The sequence below is a fragment of the Aptenodytes forsteri genome, unplaced genomic scaffold (genome assembly GCF_000699145.1).
Source record: "Aptenodytes forsteri isolate BGI_AS27 unplaced genomic scaffold, ASM69914v1 Scaffold15, whole genome shotgun sequence".
Classification (NCBI taxonomy): Eukaryota; Metazoa; Chordata; class Aves; order Sphenisciformes; family Spheniscidae; genus Aptenodytes; species Aptenodytes forsteri.
Window position 1 is genome coordinate 13,167,090 of NW_008795129.1, and position 16,080 is coordinate 13,183,169.

The 16,080-nt window shown below is 45.3% G+C and overlaps 1 protein-coding gene across 1 annotated transcript in view; it reads right to left on the reverse strand.

Moving 5' to 3' along the window:
• The window catches only part of SH3PXD2A (SH3 and PX domains 2A), a 217,169-nt gene that overhangs the window by 63,897 nt on the left and 137,192 nt on the right, over nucleotides 1-16,080 (reverse strand). The window contains exon 7 of the mRNA XM_009277841.2: nucleotides 2,066-2,197. Within this exon, the coding sequence (XP_009276116.2) occupies nucleotides 2,066-2,197 (132 nt within the window). The remainder of the gene's footprint in view (nucleotides 1-2,065; nucleotides 2,198-16,080) is intronic.

The window sequence follows — 16,080 nt, forward strand, 5'->3', positions numbered from 1 at the left end:
TGTGGAATCCCTAACCTAGAGAGAGTGAGAGTTTGTTTGGAGTCTTGTTCCTGGAACAACTAAAACATGAATTCCCTGCCAGAATAGTTTAGACAAGCATCCAAAGCAAATGATGCTCACTCCATCACCAATCTGAGACTTATGGGGTTTTTTTTAAATATATCTGTATCAGTATTATATAGATCTATATAGATATGACGGACAAGATCATAGCGTGGAGTTAGGTCTTCAGATTTTCTTTCTTGTTTATACGGACAGTAAGAAATCTGTTTATACGGACAGTAAGAAATCTGGCTGCTAAGCATCAGAATATGGTCTTAAGAAGTGTAATCCAAGTTCAAGGATGTTTCCTTAGAAGAGTCACGTTTCTGGACCCACTAATTAAATTCAAACCCTGACACTCTCCGTTTATATCTCCACATACCATGTGGTTCAATACAATATGATGTGAACTGTGCAAGACAGAGGCCACATTAAAAGAAAACACAAAGGAATTATAATTTGGAATTCAGACACTTCTTGCATTATTTAACAGCCCAATTCCCTTGGCTCCATAAGCAATTTCCCAAGACAGGGATATCATGGATATGCATATAAGTTGCCACAATAACCAGGCTTGTTCTGACAGCAGTAACACCCATTATTGACACTGAGGAGCCCTCAGGCTTGGAAGGGAGAATGCTTGTCCACTAGCCCAGACACAGTTTAAGAAGTCAAGACATTTTTCCCCCCCCCTTCAGTCATAACTATTGCTTTAAAGTGGGGCAGATGAGCACTTTAGCCTCTACTAGTTTTGCAAGTGATACAGCCAGTACCCAGGAGACAGGCATTTCTTTCACACTAGCCAGTTCATTTCCACACACTATCCTTTTGGACACCACACTAAATCATTGGCCAGCAACTGACTGCATCACTTTGAGCCAAACAAGCATTAGGCTTTCATACAGCAGAGAAATAACTACTCCATTAAAAAGAAAATAAATATAAAAATACAATGCATGGTCATCGTTGCAGATAAATCTATCTTCCAGAGCTCTGAGTGAGGTTGAGTCCCAGATCAGGGTGTCCTGGTTCCCCCAAGCTCTGGCGTGCCCAGCATGCTCCAGAGCCAGCCAGCCATGAGAGCCCCACGTGTGGAGCTACGACAACATGAGCCTTCGCTTGAACGGCTCCAAATGCCAGCAGCTTCTCTGGATGAGGACACACAAGTCACGAATGGGCTGGAAACCAGTCCTGGACAACAGCTCTGGATTAATACACAAGGAGCACTGGAGGGGAGGAGGGGGAGCTGCTGAAGACAGGCAGTTATTCAAACCAGCTGCTAACCCGCTCCAACCACTCACATGTACACAGTCTCCTGCATTTGTTCAGCCTGAATCAAAGCTACCAGACATTCAAGAGTTAAAGTACACAAAAGACATCTATACAAACACTTGCCAAAAATCTCATTTTCCAAGTGGAAGCTGATTATTCCAGGGATGGCAGACGAAGGGATTTCATCTTGCTTTTACATGACAGGCTCTGCCTCCTTGCCTCAAAATTCCCCAATTAACACTTCTGCAAGAAGTTCTGAAACTGTGCATGGCCACATATTTATCTACGCACATTCTCTCCCCTCCCTACCGAGCTCTGGGCCACGGGCTAAGCTGTCAAGCCAAGTTTCATCCCATGCAATTTTGAAACACTCATCCTATAAATCCTCTGAAAAGGGAGTTAGTAATGGAAATGCTGACAGAGACTTGAAGAGACAGCAGGGCAACTATATCAGTCTACTATACATCAGCTTCGTTAGCTGCAGATCCTTCTCTCTTTCACCTTCGTTTTCCATCAGCGTACTTTGGCTAATTAACTCACAAAACCTATGAAACATTCTTAGAGTAGAAGGCAACATTTGGCCCCAAGCCCAAATCAACACTGAGAAACTTCAACATCCTCGGCCAGACATAGTAACTGTACCAGATGGAGCTAACGTACAGCTACAAGTAGTGATGAGAAAACCGAAAGAAGAGGAACACATGCAAAAATCAGACCATTGGAGGAGGGAAAAGCAGCAAACGTGTCTTACCGCTTTCGTTTTTCTCTATGACATCCACGACCTCTCCAGCCTGGAGGCTGATCTCAGAGTTCTCCTGCTTCTCATAGTTGGACACCACCACATATTGCTCCAGGATCATGGGTTCAGAGCTAGCATCAGCACCTGGGGAAGGGAAAAAGCAAGCCGTAAGCCAGCTTCCAGCCATGGCTCCTCGAGAGCGACCTCCGTCCATCCGATTCACGACAGGCCAACTTGTCACCAGAGCCAAGCGAATCAGCAAACAACCTTGGCTCGCAGCATATCCCCAAATGGCTGGCCATATAGAAACAGCCTCCTCTGGCCCACAACCCAGCAGCACAGAGGGACATTGGAGAGAAGAAAAAGAAAAAAGGGGAGGAAAAAAAATACGAAAAGGAGCCAAAAACAGTGAATTAGTTGCAAAGTTTCATGATGGATTCTGAAAATAAACCTCTTCCCAACATGGTTTCCACAATCCTTGCTCCTATTCAGAGAGAAAAATCCTGGGCAGAAGCAGCATAAATCCACAGCTGAGCCATTCCCCCCAGTAAACCCAAAGAAAAAAACAGCTCTCCCCTTGGCGGCTCAGCTCCTTCTCCACTCTAAAGGCTTGAGCTGAAAGTCAAGAGGGGGCTGTAGATGCCAATCATATTCGTCTGCACTGCAGCCCTTAAATAGAAACACATGAGCGGGATTGAAAGAGAGGGAGGTGGGGTGGAGGGAGAGACGGGAGGGCGGGGAACAGTGTTTACTTGAAACAGAAGAAGAAAAAAAGTTATAGTACCAGATCCTTGCTCAAACACGGCCACCCCCCGCCTGCCCCTCGCCAGCTCCGCAGTTCCGCATTCCCCGCAGCAGAGCAGCCCCGAGCGGGACAGGGGCACAGCGCACTCCGGCTTCCCCCCTCCATCACCCTTCGGCGCCTTTTTGGAGCCCTTGGAGCGAACCTCTCCAGTTGTTCGGTTTCTCTTCATACCGAGGGCTTTCAGCTGCCAGAGCCATTTATGAATGAGAGCAGGGTCTCACACAATCAGGGGCGAAAAAAGGTGCAAAAATAATCATTCTCCTCCCTTCCCCCACACTCCTTGAGTTTCTTCTTGGGTTTTTTTGATTTCTGACTTTTCCACCCCCAAACCGAAATCGTGCATTTCGGGGTGGAGCCGCAAGGCAGGGACGCCGCTGTGCCAGACGTGGAGGGAGACCTCCTCGCACTGCCACTCACTGTACAAGATGCATCTCGACTCTCCAGTGCAACATAAACAGAGTGGCCGGGGCCTCCGCACCCCCAAGCCCAGGCACAGACCGACTGTGCTCTGCCTGGAAACTGCCTCAAACAGTCACGAAAACCTTTAGGACATCAGGGCTTCTTAATTTGCCCTCATTTATACACTCTTCAAAGTGTCAGATCAGAGCAAAAAGCACCTACAATTTCTGTCTAAGAGCCAACATGCCTTAATGCAAAATTATTTTACAGGTTTCCTGAATTACAGCAATGTGTATTAGAGCAGAGCAGTTTGGGCCAACAGCATTATTATACATTTTACATATTAAGAGGCAGTTCCTGTCTCTCTAGATTAAGACGCAGATGGAAAGGGGAGACAGAAGCAGATGTACGGCTTGCTGAAAGTCCCATTTCACGTGACGGGGGCAGAGCCAGGAGCAGACTCCAGGTCTCCTGAATCTCTGATGACAAATTGGCTACAAGAGACAGGAAGGAAGCAGCATGGTCTGAAACTGTCCACCAGACAAGTCAGGGGACTGACAGCCAAGCACAGGATGCTCAGCGCTGTATTTCCAAATGCAGCATATTCATATGCATTTGGGCTGAAGATGCAAAGTGATTCCACAGACAAATAATTAGCATCCCTGCCAAGAGAGAGGTAAAGAATGCATCAGCCATTAAAACAGCATCCTGTGAAATGAAAATCTTAGAACAAAAAGCAATTAATCCAACCGTTTCCTGAAAGGAAACGCTATCACAATGCCTCCCTTTGGACCAGATTTAAGAAATCCAGAAAATTAGAAGACTTCCTTGCTCCCTAAGCGTGCCTCTGACTCTCCTCAGGTTACGTAGGTTAATTTTCTTTAAAAGAGGAGTCATCTCCTCTAGAAGTTTGTGTTTAAGAGATTTAGCTTTTCTATAGTTGAACCACAGCCAGTAGCATGAATAGGGGGAGAAGACTTGAACTGACAACACTGAAATTTATAATAAAAATTTTCACCATAGCTGTTCATTCCAAATAAGCATCATGTTTCTGTTCATGATGAATCAACTTGACTTGTGTGTTCCAGTTTAAACCAGTGCTAACTGGGTTATCTAGAGTGTGATGAGATGCCTTCCCGTTTCACACTGCTTCCCACACAGTCCCTTCTCCAGTCCAGAATGGGGCAGCATTATCATCTTCCTTCAACCTATTTACGCGAGTAACACCTACAACCACTATTTCGTTTTAGTCTTAAGATAAATACCAGTTCTCTAACCAGAAACAAAAGCTGCCATGGCCTTATGTTTATGCATGTGCATCAGCAGAGAATTCAGTGTGTGGAAAGGCAAAAGAAGGGACTGAACAGTGGCAAAGGGAGCAGGGAACGTGCAGGAAGCTACTTGCTAAATAGACACCACAAATGTCTTCTTTCCTCTAATCACCTAGACAGTTTTCATGGGAGTAGAGTAAGGAAAAAAACCGCCACACACAGCATTGGCTTGGTAGCAGGAGCTGTGCTCATGTGATGCACATGTCCCTGCTGGGAACAAGGAGAGGACCAGGCTGGAGCGCAGGCTGGCAAACACCCCGCCGTCAGCCACCAAGGCCGAGCCAGGGACCACCCTTGCCAGGAAACCCGGAGAAGTAGCACTTCAAATCCACCTCCACAACTCTGGCTCCAAAAAAGTGGGTTTACAACAGTCTGGCAAGATAGGTTATATCTGCACTTACATATCCGAAACGCAGCAGGACTTTACGATGCCGTTTACTCCGTCCTGCCTCGGCTAACGTACTCACTGCAGAAGGATTTCTTTGTCACTACAGTGGCTGGTGCAACATATACAATTAAGAGACTGTTTTAACAGAAGCTTGTGTAAGTGTTACAGGGTTCCTATTAAGACAAAAAAAATAGGGTGATACATTCCTTGGTCTAGGAAGTAACCAAGGTCAAACAAACTTGTTCATTTATAGCTACAGCAGATCATGCCCAGAGGATATCCCCCTTTGGAGGTGTGGGGTCCCTGTGGCTCCTGGAGTGATGCTCGCCCAGGATTAGGCACTGCACAGCGGGGAAGATTTCAGTAACAGTAAAGGAGGAAAGAAAGGAGGAAGGAAAGGAGGAAAGAAGACAAAGAAACAGCTCATCCCAGTAATCAAAAGCCTTAAACATTTTCTGGGTAGCCTGGTTTAGGTTGTTACTATATTCCCTTCAGGCACAGTCGGTAGGGTAAAAAACTTTAACCCTCCTCAGCCTTTCATCCCCCACAAGCATCTTTAGATGAATTACTCCTCAGTGACACTCAGGATGCCCATAACATTGCTGGTATGTTATGTCAGACTGCAGGTTATCCCCCCCCAAAGGGGATTCAAAAGAACAAGACAGGCAACACCACAAAGAGCACAGCACCAATTACACCCGCTGCCGTGGGTGCTTCCGCATCCCTGCCAATTATTTCAGGTCTAATTTGTAACACAGGACACAGCGTCACATTGAAGAGTAACAGCCTGCTCAGCGTGAAGCACGCCAGAGAAGAGGGAGAGTGGGACGAGTTCCCCAGCAAGCTCACACGCACACTGCAATGCTCCCCTGACATTACAGCCCCACTCTTTTAAAAGCCTCTTCAGCCCAGGCAAGAGAAACGGAGAGCAGAGGATAGGATAAGGCTGATGTGCCAGGTAAAAGTTCCCCCCTCCACTCCCCAAAAAAAGTAGAATTAGTGTTTTGGTTTAGCTCCAACTTGTAAGCCCTCCCCACAGCAGAGCGCACGATAGATTGCTGGCTGAAATAAGAGTTTGCTTGCCTCTCCGTTTCTTTTTGCCTCGAGTCCGTTTCCTGGTTAAAGTCTTGAGGATACCCCTCCTCCTCTCCATAGGGCTCCACTTTACAATCCTCCTGCTCCTCACCTCAGCGATTCCCTTCCTGGGGCTAGGCAGAAATGTCATCGGAGCTTGTCTGTGCCCCTCACAGCTGGCACTATTAAGTGACACAGTTCCACCCTGTCCCCCTCACCAGGCAGCAAGGAGGGAGCATCATTCCTCCCGCTGTACTCAGAGACCGGCAACTACTGTGAAAGCCTCATAAATAAGAGCGCAGAGCGCCCGTTCCAAGCAGCGTCTTCCTCCTCCTCCTCCTGTGTTGCAACAGCTAAGACCTACGATGGTTTTGCAATAGGCAAAAATTAAAACCACCAACTGGACTCCAAAAATAAAATCATCTGGATATGGAAATCTGAGACTCCTGATCTTTGCCAGAGTACTCTGTTGTTATCAGGCTATAAACATGTCTGCTCTTTTAATCCATACAGCGCACAGGCTTTTATATTGCCCTTTTATGATTATCAATCAAGTGTTTACAGATTCAGACTAAATGAATTAGTACTGGGCTGGTCAGTGGAAGTTTTGCAGAAGAAGCCAAAACCACAGAAACGGTCAGTGAACGCCATAAGGATGATTCACAGCTGAACAACCAACTGGCAGGTAGTCCAGCTATTCCGACTGGGGAACAACTGCTGAGGACACATGCAGGGCCTGCACACAGGGGCGTCTAGCAGAAAGCATCCCCAAGTGTCACGGCTTTCCATATGATAAAGTCAGAGCTTCGCACTTTTCTGTGCCCAGGGAGGAGTAACTGTGGTAGCTTGGATCTAAAGCTGTGGTTTCTCGTTAAAGCCAATTCTTCAAGGGTAAGCCTTTACGTATCTATGGAAAGCTCCTTTTGGGGAAGGAGGAGGGGGAAGAAAAAAAATACAGAGAATAGTAGCAAGCCTACTTAAAATCCTCAAATCAGTCTATCCTCTCACAATCATATGCCCAGCTCTAAACACAGGGATTTTCTTCCCCTAAAAACTCTACCTCTTTTCTTTCTTACCAGAAGGACCACATCACTATGATAAACAAACATATTAAAACTGTATGTTTTCTTTGAGCCTTCCGCCAGTGATCTATCCCCAAGTATTTTAAGATCGAGAGCTTATGTCTGCCTAAAAATTGGGTTAAGTGTCTGTCCTTGTTTTGGCTGGGATAGAGTTAGTTTTCTTCCTAGTAGCTGGTACAGTGCTGTGTTTTGGATTTAGTACCAGAATAAAGTTGGTAACACACCGATGTTTTAGTTGTTGCTAAGTAGTGCTTACACTAGTCAAGGACTTTTCAGCTTCTCATGCCCTGCCAGCAAAAGCTGGGGGGGGGCACAGCCAGGACAGCTGACCCAAACTGGCCAAAGGGATATTCCATACCATGGGACGTCTTCCTTTTCTGTCCTATTAAACTGTCTTTATCTCAACTGATGAATTTTACATGTCCCCCCCTCCCGATTCTCTCCCCCATCCCACTGCAGGGGCATGTGGAGTGAGCGAACAGCTGTGTGGTGTTTAGCTGCCTGCCGGGTTAAACCACAGCAGTGTCTATTGCACACAAGGTAAGAGTCAGACTTTACCATGTAAAGCACACGAGATTACACAAGAGCTCACAATCTCACAGGGGTCTCAGAAAAGCAGTTCCTAAAATAACCGGTTCCTAGAGTAGGCAGTGGGATGAGACTGATGAAGCCTCCTACAAATCTTGGGGACAATGCGGATTCAGATCAAAACCATGTTTCTAAGCCTAGGATCTCTCTTCTATTCAGTGGGGGTTTTTTGTTTTGGATTTTTGTTTGTTCATTCTTTTTGTTTTTTGTTCTTAATGTGCCCTAAACAATCAGGCCTTTGACCCATCTGCTGGATACTCCTGCACTCCAGCCTGTCACTCTTCAGGCCCCTTCCCACTTACCAAAATTCAGGTTATATTTGCATGTCAATTATTCTTGGAGGTAAAAGGCCACTCACAGCTTGTGGCAATTGGAAAGGGGTTTCATCTCCATGCCTTCTGCCAGATAGGAATCCCCCCAGTCCTAGCAGTGTTTAACATCAGAGATCAACAGCTCTTGGTGTAGCAGTCCTGAGCCACAGCTTTAGGGACAGAGACGGAAGTTCAGCACCACCCATAGTAACTAAAGGAATTCAGTACAAGTCCAGTCCAGTCTCCAGGTCTTCACAATAAAACAGTACTGGCAAAAATCCCTTTGCCTCTTTATAGATATATTTGGATAAGTCTATCAAATGGGTTATTAATACACTATCATTTCTGTAGTTCTTTCCTGAGCTTGACCAGGTAGCTCTTTTACGAAGAACAAAGCAATTCTGTTGTGTTTTCAGAAAAGAGTTTCAGAAGCAGGTGACACCCTGCTATTAGGCATAGATAGGATTGAAAGCAGAAAGGGAAGGGTTTGGATCTGACCGCTTAAGTAATTCAGAAGACTCAAAGCCAGAGAAGTTTGGCCTAAAACCTTCTCCAAATCCCAAAGAATGCCTGAGAATAAAACAAGGTTGAGCACCATGCACCCAGTGATGGCCAGGTCAGCATGCAAACCCTCTCACCCCAGGTTAGCAGCCATGATTAATGTACAAGAAGTTTATCCATAAGTGTGCATCCATACATACACCTTCCTCAACTCCACAGTGCTCATGTGCTCTGCAAGCCTTTCAGCACATGGGGCAATAGCTTCCTTGCAGAGTAGCTAAAACTCTAGTCTTTCTTGTTATATTTCTGGCTATACGTGCAGAAATCTGGTATAGATGGCAACTCCATGAGCTGCATTAACTCCCTTCTGGCCCCCTGGGTTGCTGCTACAAACAGCTACAGGGAGTCCAAGCCAACAGTGTGCCTTGCCACCATGAAGGGACCAGCAATCACAGCAGCAGAAAATTAACCTGATGCCTGGATTCATTCTCAGCATAAGGTGCACATAGTATTTTCTAGCGCTTCTAAGAACCAAGATCTGGATAAACCTTCAAGAGTTTGGGACAAGTGGCAGCTTTAAGGTAGACTGTGGCTTCCAGCACTGGAGTACGTCTGGTGGACAGCTAAAACCAGCAGCAGAACACAGTCCCCACGGGGAGCGCATCAGGAACAAGCTTGGCCGATGGTAAATGGCAGGCACTCTCTCAAGCAAGTGCTCCAGTTCAGTCTTCCTTCTTTACAGTCCTGAGCAGCAGCTCCAACAAAATCCTGACAAACGGAGAAATTCAGTGCTGACCTTTGCTAAATGGAGCTTGTTAGTCTCAGGATTTTTATTTTTAATTTTTGATCTGCTAGGTTTTAAGACAGAGCCAAAAAAAAATTAGAGGCAGGGGGGGGAAAGGAAAAAAAAGTTGAGTCCTCTTTCCACTCCTTCTTGGAAAGTTGGCTTTCTGAACAGCGATTCCAACCAACTAGGTTACAGGTAGCAACAGTTAAGAATACTTAAGTATTTTGCACACAAATCTGTTAAACTGCTTGGAGATTTTCATGCAGCTGCTAGACAGGGTCTCCCACCAGGCTGAAGTCGCCTATATACTCTGGCATTTGCCCTAGTCCTGCTCAGCGGTGCAACGCATTCACATTACTCCACATGGCACGAAGCAGACTAGCCAAGGAATTTAACGGCAGTTGGGGTGACCCAAACTAGTGCCCCACCACAGCACCTCTCAGGATCTGGCTGTATGGCACCTGTCTTTTTCCAAAGTAGGAAATTAAACCACTTGCAATCCTTGGTTAGAGTCTCTACTTCATGGAGCAGGTTGATGCCCTCAGCTGGAGCTTGGGCAGCACAAAACCGGCTTCTGTTCTAGTCTCCAACCCCCAGCCTAGGACACAGATACGTACTACGTGGGTAAAGATCATATTCAAATTCAAGTCTGCTCTGTCAGCCTGCCACATTAGGATACAGCCCATGGCAGGTCTGGACTGAAGAGCAGCTGTGTTGGAAACTGGGGATTCATTTGGATAAGAAGTAAACTGAAAGGCCACGTGAACTGGAACAGCATGGGGAGCTAAGAACCTGCCAGATGTACCAGAAGACTATGGTCTATGGTGCTATGACCATAGCAGGACTATGTATCAATGTTCACCTTCTCGAGCACCATGCAATGCAATTTATCATTACATTTGCCCTATCACCATGCACAGATTTTTTGGAAGCCAAATTAGCAACATGCATTTAGCTAAAAGCAGTCAACAGAAGGGAAGAAGTTTGTATCTATTAAAGATTTCACTTCCTTGCCCTTCAAGAAGGATGAAAGCCTTGGCATTCAATTTGTCATTTTACATAAAGCAACATGAAACAGTCCCAACAGATGTAGAGAGTCAGAGAAACCCACCCTCACCCCCAGCCAGGTAATCTGAGGGCTTCTTGTCATTCATTCCCAAGCGACACCACCTCTTCTGTCTCCTCCTCAACACATTTCTCTCCTGCTCAGTCTTGTTCTGTTTCTCTGTCTGAACTCCCTGGTGACCTATCAACCACCAGGCTCCTGTGACTGAATACTTCAGATATTTCTGCACTTTTATATCCAACTACCACCCTGAAATTAGACCTACTCTGCTAAGATTGGGCAGAACCCCCCCAGGGATATATTCAACTTCTGTCAAGGATAGCATTTCTGAAATCACAGCAGTCTTGCTTACTAAAAAGCTCAGACAAGCAAGCACTCATCCATTGAGGATGGTGGGATTTTGTTCACGTACTTTGAACAGGGCATGAACTCAAATATTTACCAAGTCAGGAATGGAAAGCAGCAGGAGTGTTTCCATCTTTCCTTGCCTTGAGACCTATGTGTGGCCTTAACTGCCTGGGTGAGCAGGCCAGCATCCTGTACAGACACAGGGTCTATGGCTTGTGATCATTTTTCCTAAGCCTGAAGGAAGAAAAGACCCTTCTCTGGTATTCCACATCAGGTGACAAACGTTTGCAGAAGAAATCCACTGGTTACTCAGGAGAAGTCCTGATTCCTTATACTATAAAGCTCAGTTTTTGTCTTGTATTGTACTACTTCTCCCCAGATCCTGACACCTCACCTAGATGTTGTTTCCCTGCTCCCTTCTCCTTCTCAACTCCTTGTGACAAGGAGTCTGATGCACCCTTGAAAATTTTCCATCTTCCTCAGAGTCCCATGTTTTCCATATAAAACCCTTTCTACTTACTGTGGAAAAGCAAAAGAACATTTCAGAAGAACAAGGAGCACGTAGTCATGTTTCTCTCCTTTACCTCGAGCCACAAGATTTCTCACTTTTGCTCCACTTCTTCTCTCCTCCATCCCACATGGGATAGTGAGAGAGCAGCTATGCGGGTACTTAGCTGTGGCCAGGTCAACCCACCACAGGAGGGGAAGCTGCTTTGGATTGTGGCTTTGAGTTGGGCAAGGAAGATACAAGACAGCAAACTACTATCCACTGCTAACAGCAACATCAAGGTGAGGCAGCAGTCAGAAAAGCAAAGCTCCTCCTTATCAGAAATCATGCATCATGAAAAACCAATACACAAGTAGACAACAGATCCTGGATATCCACTATCAGGTATCCACTGTCAGAGGCTCACATTCAAGACAACTCCAAAACCACATACAGTTTGAACTACAGACTTCTCTTTTTAATAGCATGCAGAACACCAAGACACAAGAATTTACCTGGAGCGACACTCTTTTTTGGAGTCTCAGACAAACTGGACATCCAAACTTGAAATCCAAGAAGAAGGCAGCCATGAAAAGAGAAAGTAATTAGAGAAACAAGAAAACAGTCATATCAGAAAGTTTGAAAGTTAGTCAAGACAGCTTTGAAAGAAATGTTAAGTTTTTCTTAAGAGGGGTGTTGGCATGATGGGGACTCAGTTAAAGGTAAAGTCATAAGAACTACCCAGTTAATTTTTAGGTTTTAGGGGACTTGCAGAACCTGTGAAACTGATCTGTAGTGATCCGATTTTGAGATTTTGGAATAAGATATGCTGTGAGTTTATTCCCAATAGGACAGGGAATGCATACCAAGAGACAGTTTGACTTATTAAGCCTCAGACCTGCAAAAGTATTTAGCTTTGCAGCTGTTAATGATCCCCAAAAGACCAACAGGCAACTTGCAGAGATTGAGCTTAGCAAACACATACAAGTTTCTACAAGCATTTGCATTTTGTTACCCTGGACTAGCACTAAGGAAAACAACAATAGACAAATAATACTCCATGGAAAAGAGTACAAAGCTCCAATAAAGGTACATTCAAAGTATAACTAGAAATAGCATTTTTTAACTAATGAGCATGAGGCGGAAACCTGGTTAAGGAGAAAGCTAATGGAGTTGCTACCAACAAGGTCAAAAGATTTCCCTCCCCCTCCATGAAATGAGGTGTAAATACTTGGCTTGGGATTCTGGGAATAATCTTCAAATGTTAAGTGGTGGGGGGGTTTTGTTTGAATACACTGGAAGCATGTTTTAAGAGTCAGTAGGTGTGCCCCCATTGCAAAATAAGAACCAGCAAACATTCCCCTTCTGTGGGATGAGGGAGATAAGGACAGCTGTTACTCTCACATTGCCTGAGAGGAGACAAGGAGAGGTGTTTATATGATAGGCTAAGAATTTCCTAAATTCTGACAAACAATTCCAAAATGCAATTTTAAAAACTTATTTGCAATGGGCAACCCAGTTCCGGACCCATCAGTTTCAACAGCAGAGAAGATGACCCTTCAATCACTTGGAGAGAGGGGCAAGCTATACTGGTGGCCTTGTCTATTTGACTAGTTATTGTCTTTTGACCTGCAGAATATCATCAAGACAGCCAAAAATCAGTAATAGATTCCTAGTACATATGTAACTGAGAAATTGCTAGCATGATACAAAGCATAAGAAACAGCTTTCAAACCTTTCCACTGGAAACCAGAGGTCCAAGAAACACATCGCTGCATTTCCTCAGCACTAAAGGAATGGTGAGGTTTTAAAATCCTTTCTTTAAATCAGGCACACAATTTTCATTGTGTTAGAGCAAAAGTGGAATTCAGATGGACTCGGTGTTTTGCTTACTTTTCAGTAAGTTCTCAATAGTGGCAGTCTGAAGAAAAACCTGAAGTCTTCCAATCATCTAACTCCCAAACCCATGCACTGCACTGTCATAATACAGGACAAAATACACCATGGTAAATTACAGTAATTTACTTTGGATTACCATTTAAGAGAAAAAAAAAAAGGCTCTGCATTGGTAGAGTACAACAGGAAATCATCTGGCAGAGTAACTTGTGCTCTAGCTTATGGAGGGAATATACAGCATGTTTCTATTACAGACTCGGGGCACGCATGGGAAAGGGTGTGAAGGAGTTGTTGTCAGCAACTTGTCTGTTAGCTTTTGAATAGACTTCCACTGCCTTCAGGAACAGGATTATGAACTTCAGTCAGCTGTCAGATCTTTTTCCAGACAGAAGAACCTGAATACGGCAGTGATAAATAAAGCAGAAGATGTATTGCAGGAACAACTGGGAAGATTTCAAACCATTTGCCCCAATCCAAGCTGGCAGCAAAAGGCTGAAACAGCCAACAATGCAAGATAGAGGGAATAAGCTGCGCTTAACAGAAGCTTAGGGCTACCCTGGATCTGTCTGCCCGAGAAGAGAGGGAGTTTAAACCTAGATCCGCAGTAGCCATATCTACAAACACCCCATGTGAGACCTCAAGGAACCAAACTCACCATAAAAACCAATTCTATTCGCTACTATCAATTTTCTTTTAATTTTCTTTTTAAACAAAGTATTTTTTTCTCCTTGTCAAAACCATTGGTCTAAGCCAGAATAAAAGGGCAATCTAAGTATTAACTGGTAAACAATCCCACAGGTCCCGAATGTGGGCTCCCAGGCCCAAGAAGAGCATAAAAGCAGCAGCACTTCTCAGCTGCCCCAGCCTGACAGCAGCTAGATGTGGGATGAGGTTGCTTCTGAAGCAGAAGACAGCTAGCATATTTCAGCTGCTCCTGCACATCTGCTTAGCATTAAACTTCCTTCTTGGGGATTTTTTTTTTTTTTAATTCCAAGACATTTAAGCTCTAATTGCTACCAGCTTCTAAGAGTTCCCCCTACAAATAATAAAAATATCAGACATTAGTGATGGATTCCACTTCACAGAGAGCTCAAACGAAGAGCTGCGGAGGGAGCCAGGGTACAGGGAAGAGGTCAAAGACCCCAGAAGCATGCTGTGCCCGGGCCAACAAAACACAAGCTTTGAACAGCCCTGGGTTTCCCCTTTAGGACAGAGTTTTACTGGAATTCTGCATGGGGCTTGGAGCCATTTCCAATGGGATTGGTAACGGTAAACGAACAAACCCTCACTTCCTGCCTCTCCTCTCCCCTGTCGCCGCACGGCCGAGCGCCGGCTAGTCTCCGATGACTTGGAGGTTGGGGGGGGAAATCTCAGTATTTGGAAGGGAAATTAAAGTTGCCTGCTCAAAGCAAGGCACTCCTAAGGCAATGGCATCCCGATTCTGCTCCTAACACCAACCCCCACAGCCCTTGCTGCCGACTTCAGCTGGAGCCAGAACAAACCCCTCCAACTGGAATTATTTTTAAAAGCCCAGAAGAAACACGGGTCCATAAATTACAGCTAAGCCATGGGGCCAAGGCGGTTGTGAAGAGCACAGAGGAGGCTCCCTGTCGGAGCCACAATGCACAGAAATAGCAGCGGAGCAGGCGTGTCACTGGAAGCGGCTGCTGAACCCCATCCCACCCGAGCTGCCACCACGGAGGTGGGAAACCCCCAGACGGGTCAGCTGGGCTCCTCAGGTGGGGAAGGAAAGGAAGGATTTGGGGGGGCAAAGGCTTAAAGACATAATTAAACTGGTTACTGTGGTGAACGAAACACATGAAACGGATTATTTTAGATTTTACCAGAAGCTTTTCTGCTGCCAGTGAGACTGGTTTGTTTGCTGCTCCTCCCACCACTGGGAAGAGAACAGGCGCCAGACTGCTGGGGACCAACACTTTACGCTTGCGATACAGCCCCACTCATCTCATTTTAACAGCAGACTATTTGTCTTGCATGCAGTTAGGGCAGAGCAAGCTTCAAGGAAGACCTGACTCTAGCCTTTGTAGTCTAGAGTCAAACGCACAAGCTCAATGCTACCAAAATCCAGGAGATGCCACATTCATGGTTCACATCAGTACTGCACATCCAGCTGGGTCCCTGGTCCAGCAGGTGCAGAGAAACTCCTCCTCCACAGGCATTTTAGCAGTAGCTACTGATGCAGGTTTCTTTTTGTCAGTAACATTGCTTAAAATGTTCAGCTCAATGTTGAGTCCGGCGTCCGTTATTTTATACTGCTGTAAAGGCCAGAAGGAACACCCTCCTAAAGATTCACAGGTTGCATATTGCTGGGGCTATCAGGGACCTTTATAACAAACTTTTTTTTAAACTAGTGTCTGTATAGCTGTCTAGCCTGTTAAGCTACATATTTCCCAACAATATTCCCGCAGTAATTCTGAGGAATTGGATCATACTGGCCATGAGTCTCAGCGTGGCTGTAGTTCTGGCCATGTAGCCCTTGCCCCAAATGATTTCTGCGCATAGCTGAGAAGTTAGCATGGGCCAAAGACAAGTCCCAACAAGTGATCTGGATGTGGCTACCTTGCTTTGGAGGGTAAAGAGAGTTTATTTATACAGCCATGACCTGTTCTATGGAAGTTGTGTTCCATCAGAGATAACAGTCTTAGGTCCATTTAATGAATAAAACTCTTGTTCTCATGAAGCCCTACCTTAAACATCGCCTGGGAATACTGAAATCTCCCTGCAGCTGTTAAGGTGCACCTTAAAATACCGAGAAAAGGATTGTAAGTGGCCATGCTGAAGAGATGCTAACATCTGAAAGAGACTGCCCCTTTCCAACAGTGATCAATTCTGTAGGCCATTAGTCCTCTCCATGAGGAGGTACTACTGGCTCAGTTATTCAAGCACCACAGTGGTGAGTGCAGCTGAGCATTTTGCAGATTCATTTCCCAGACATACACCTTT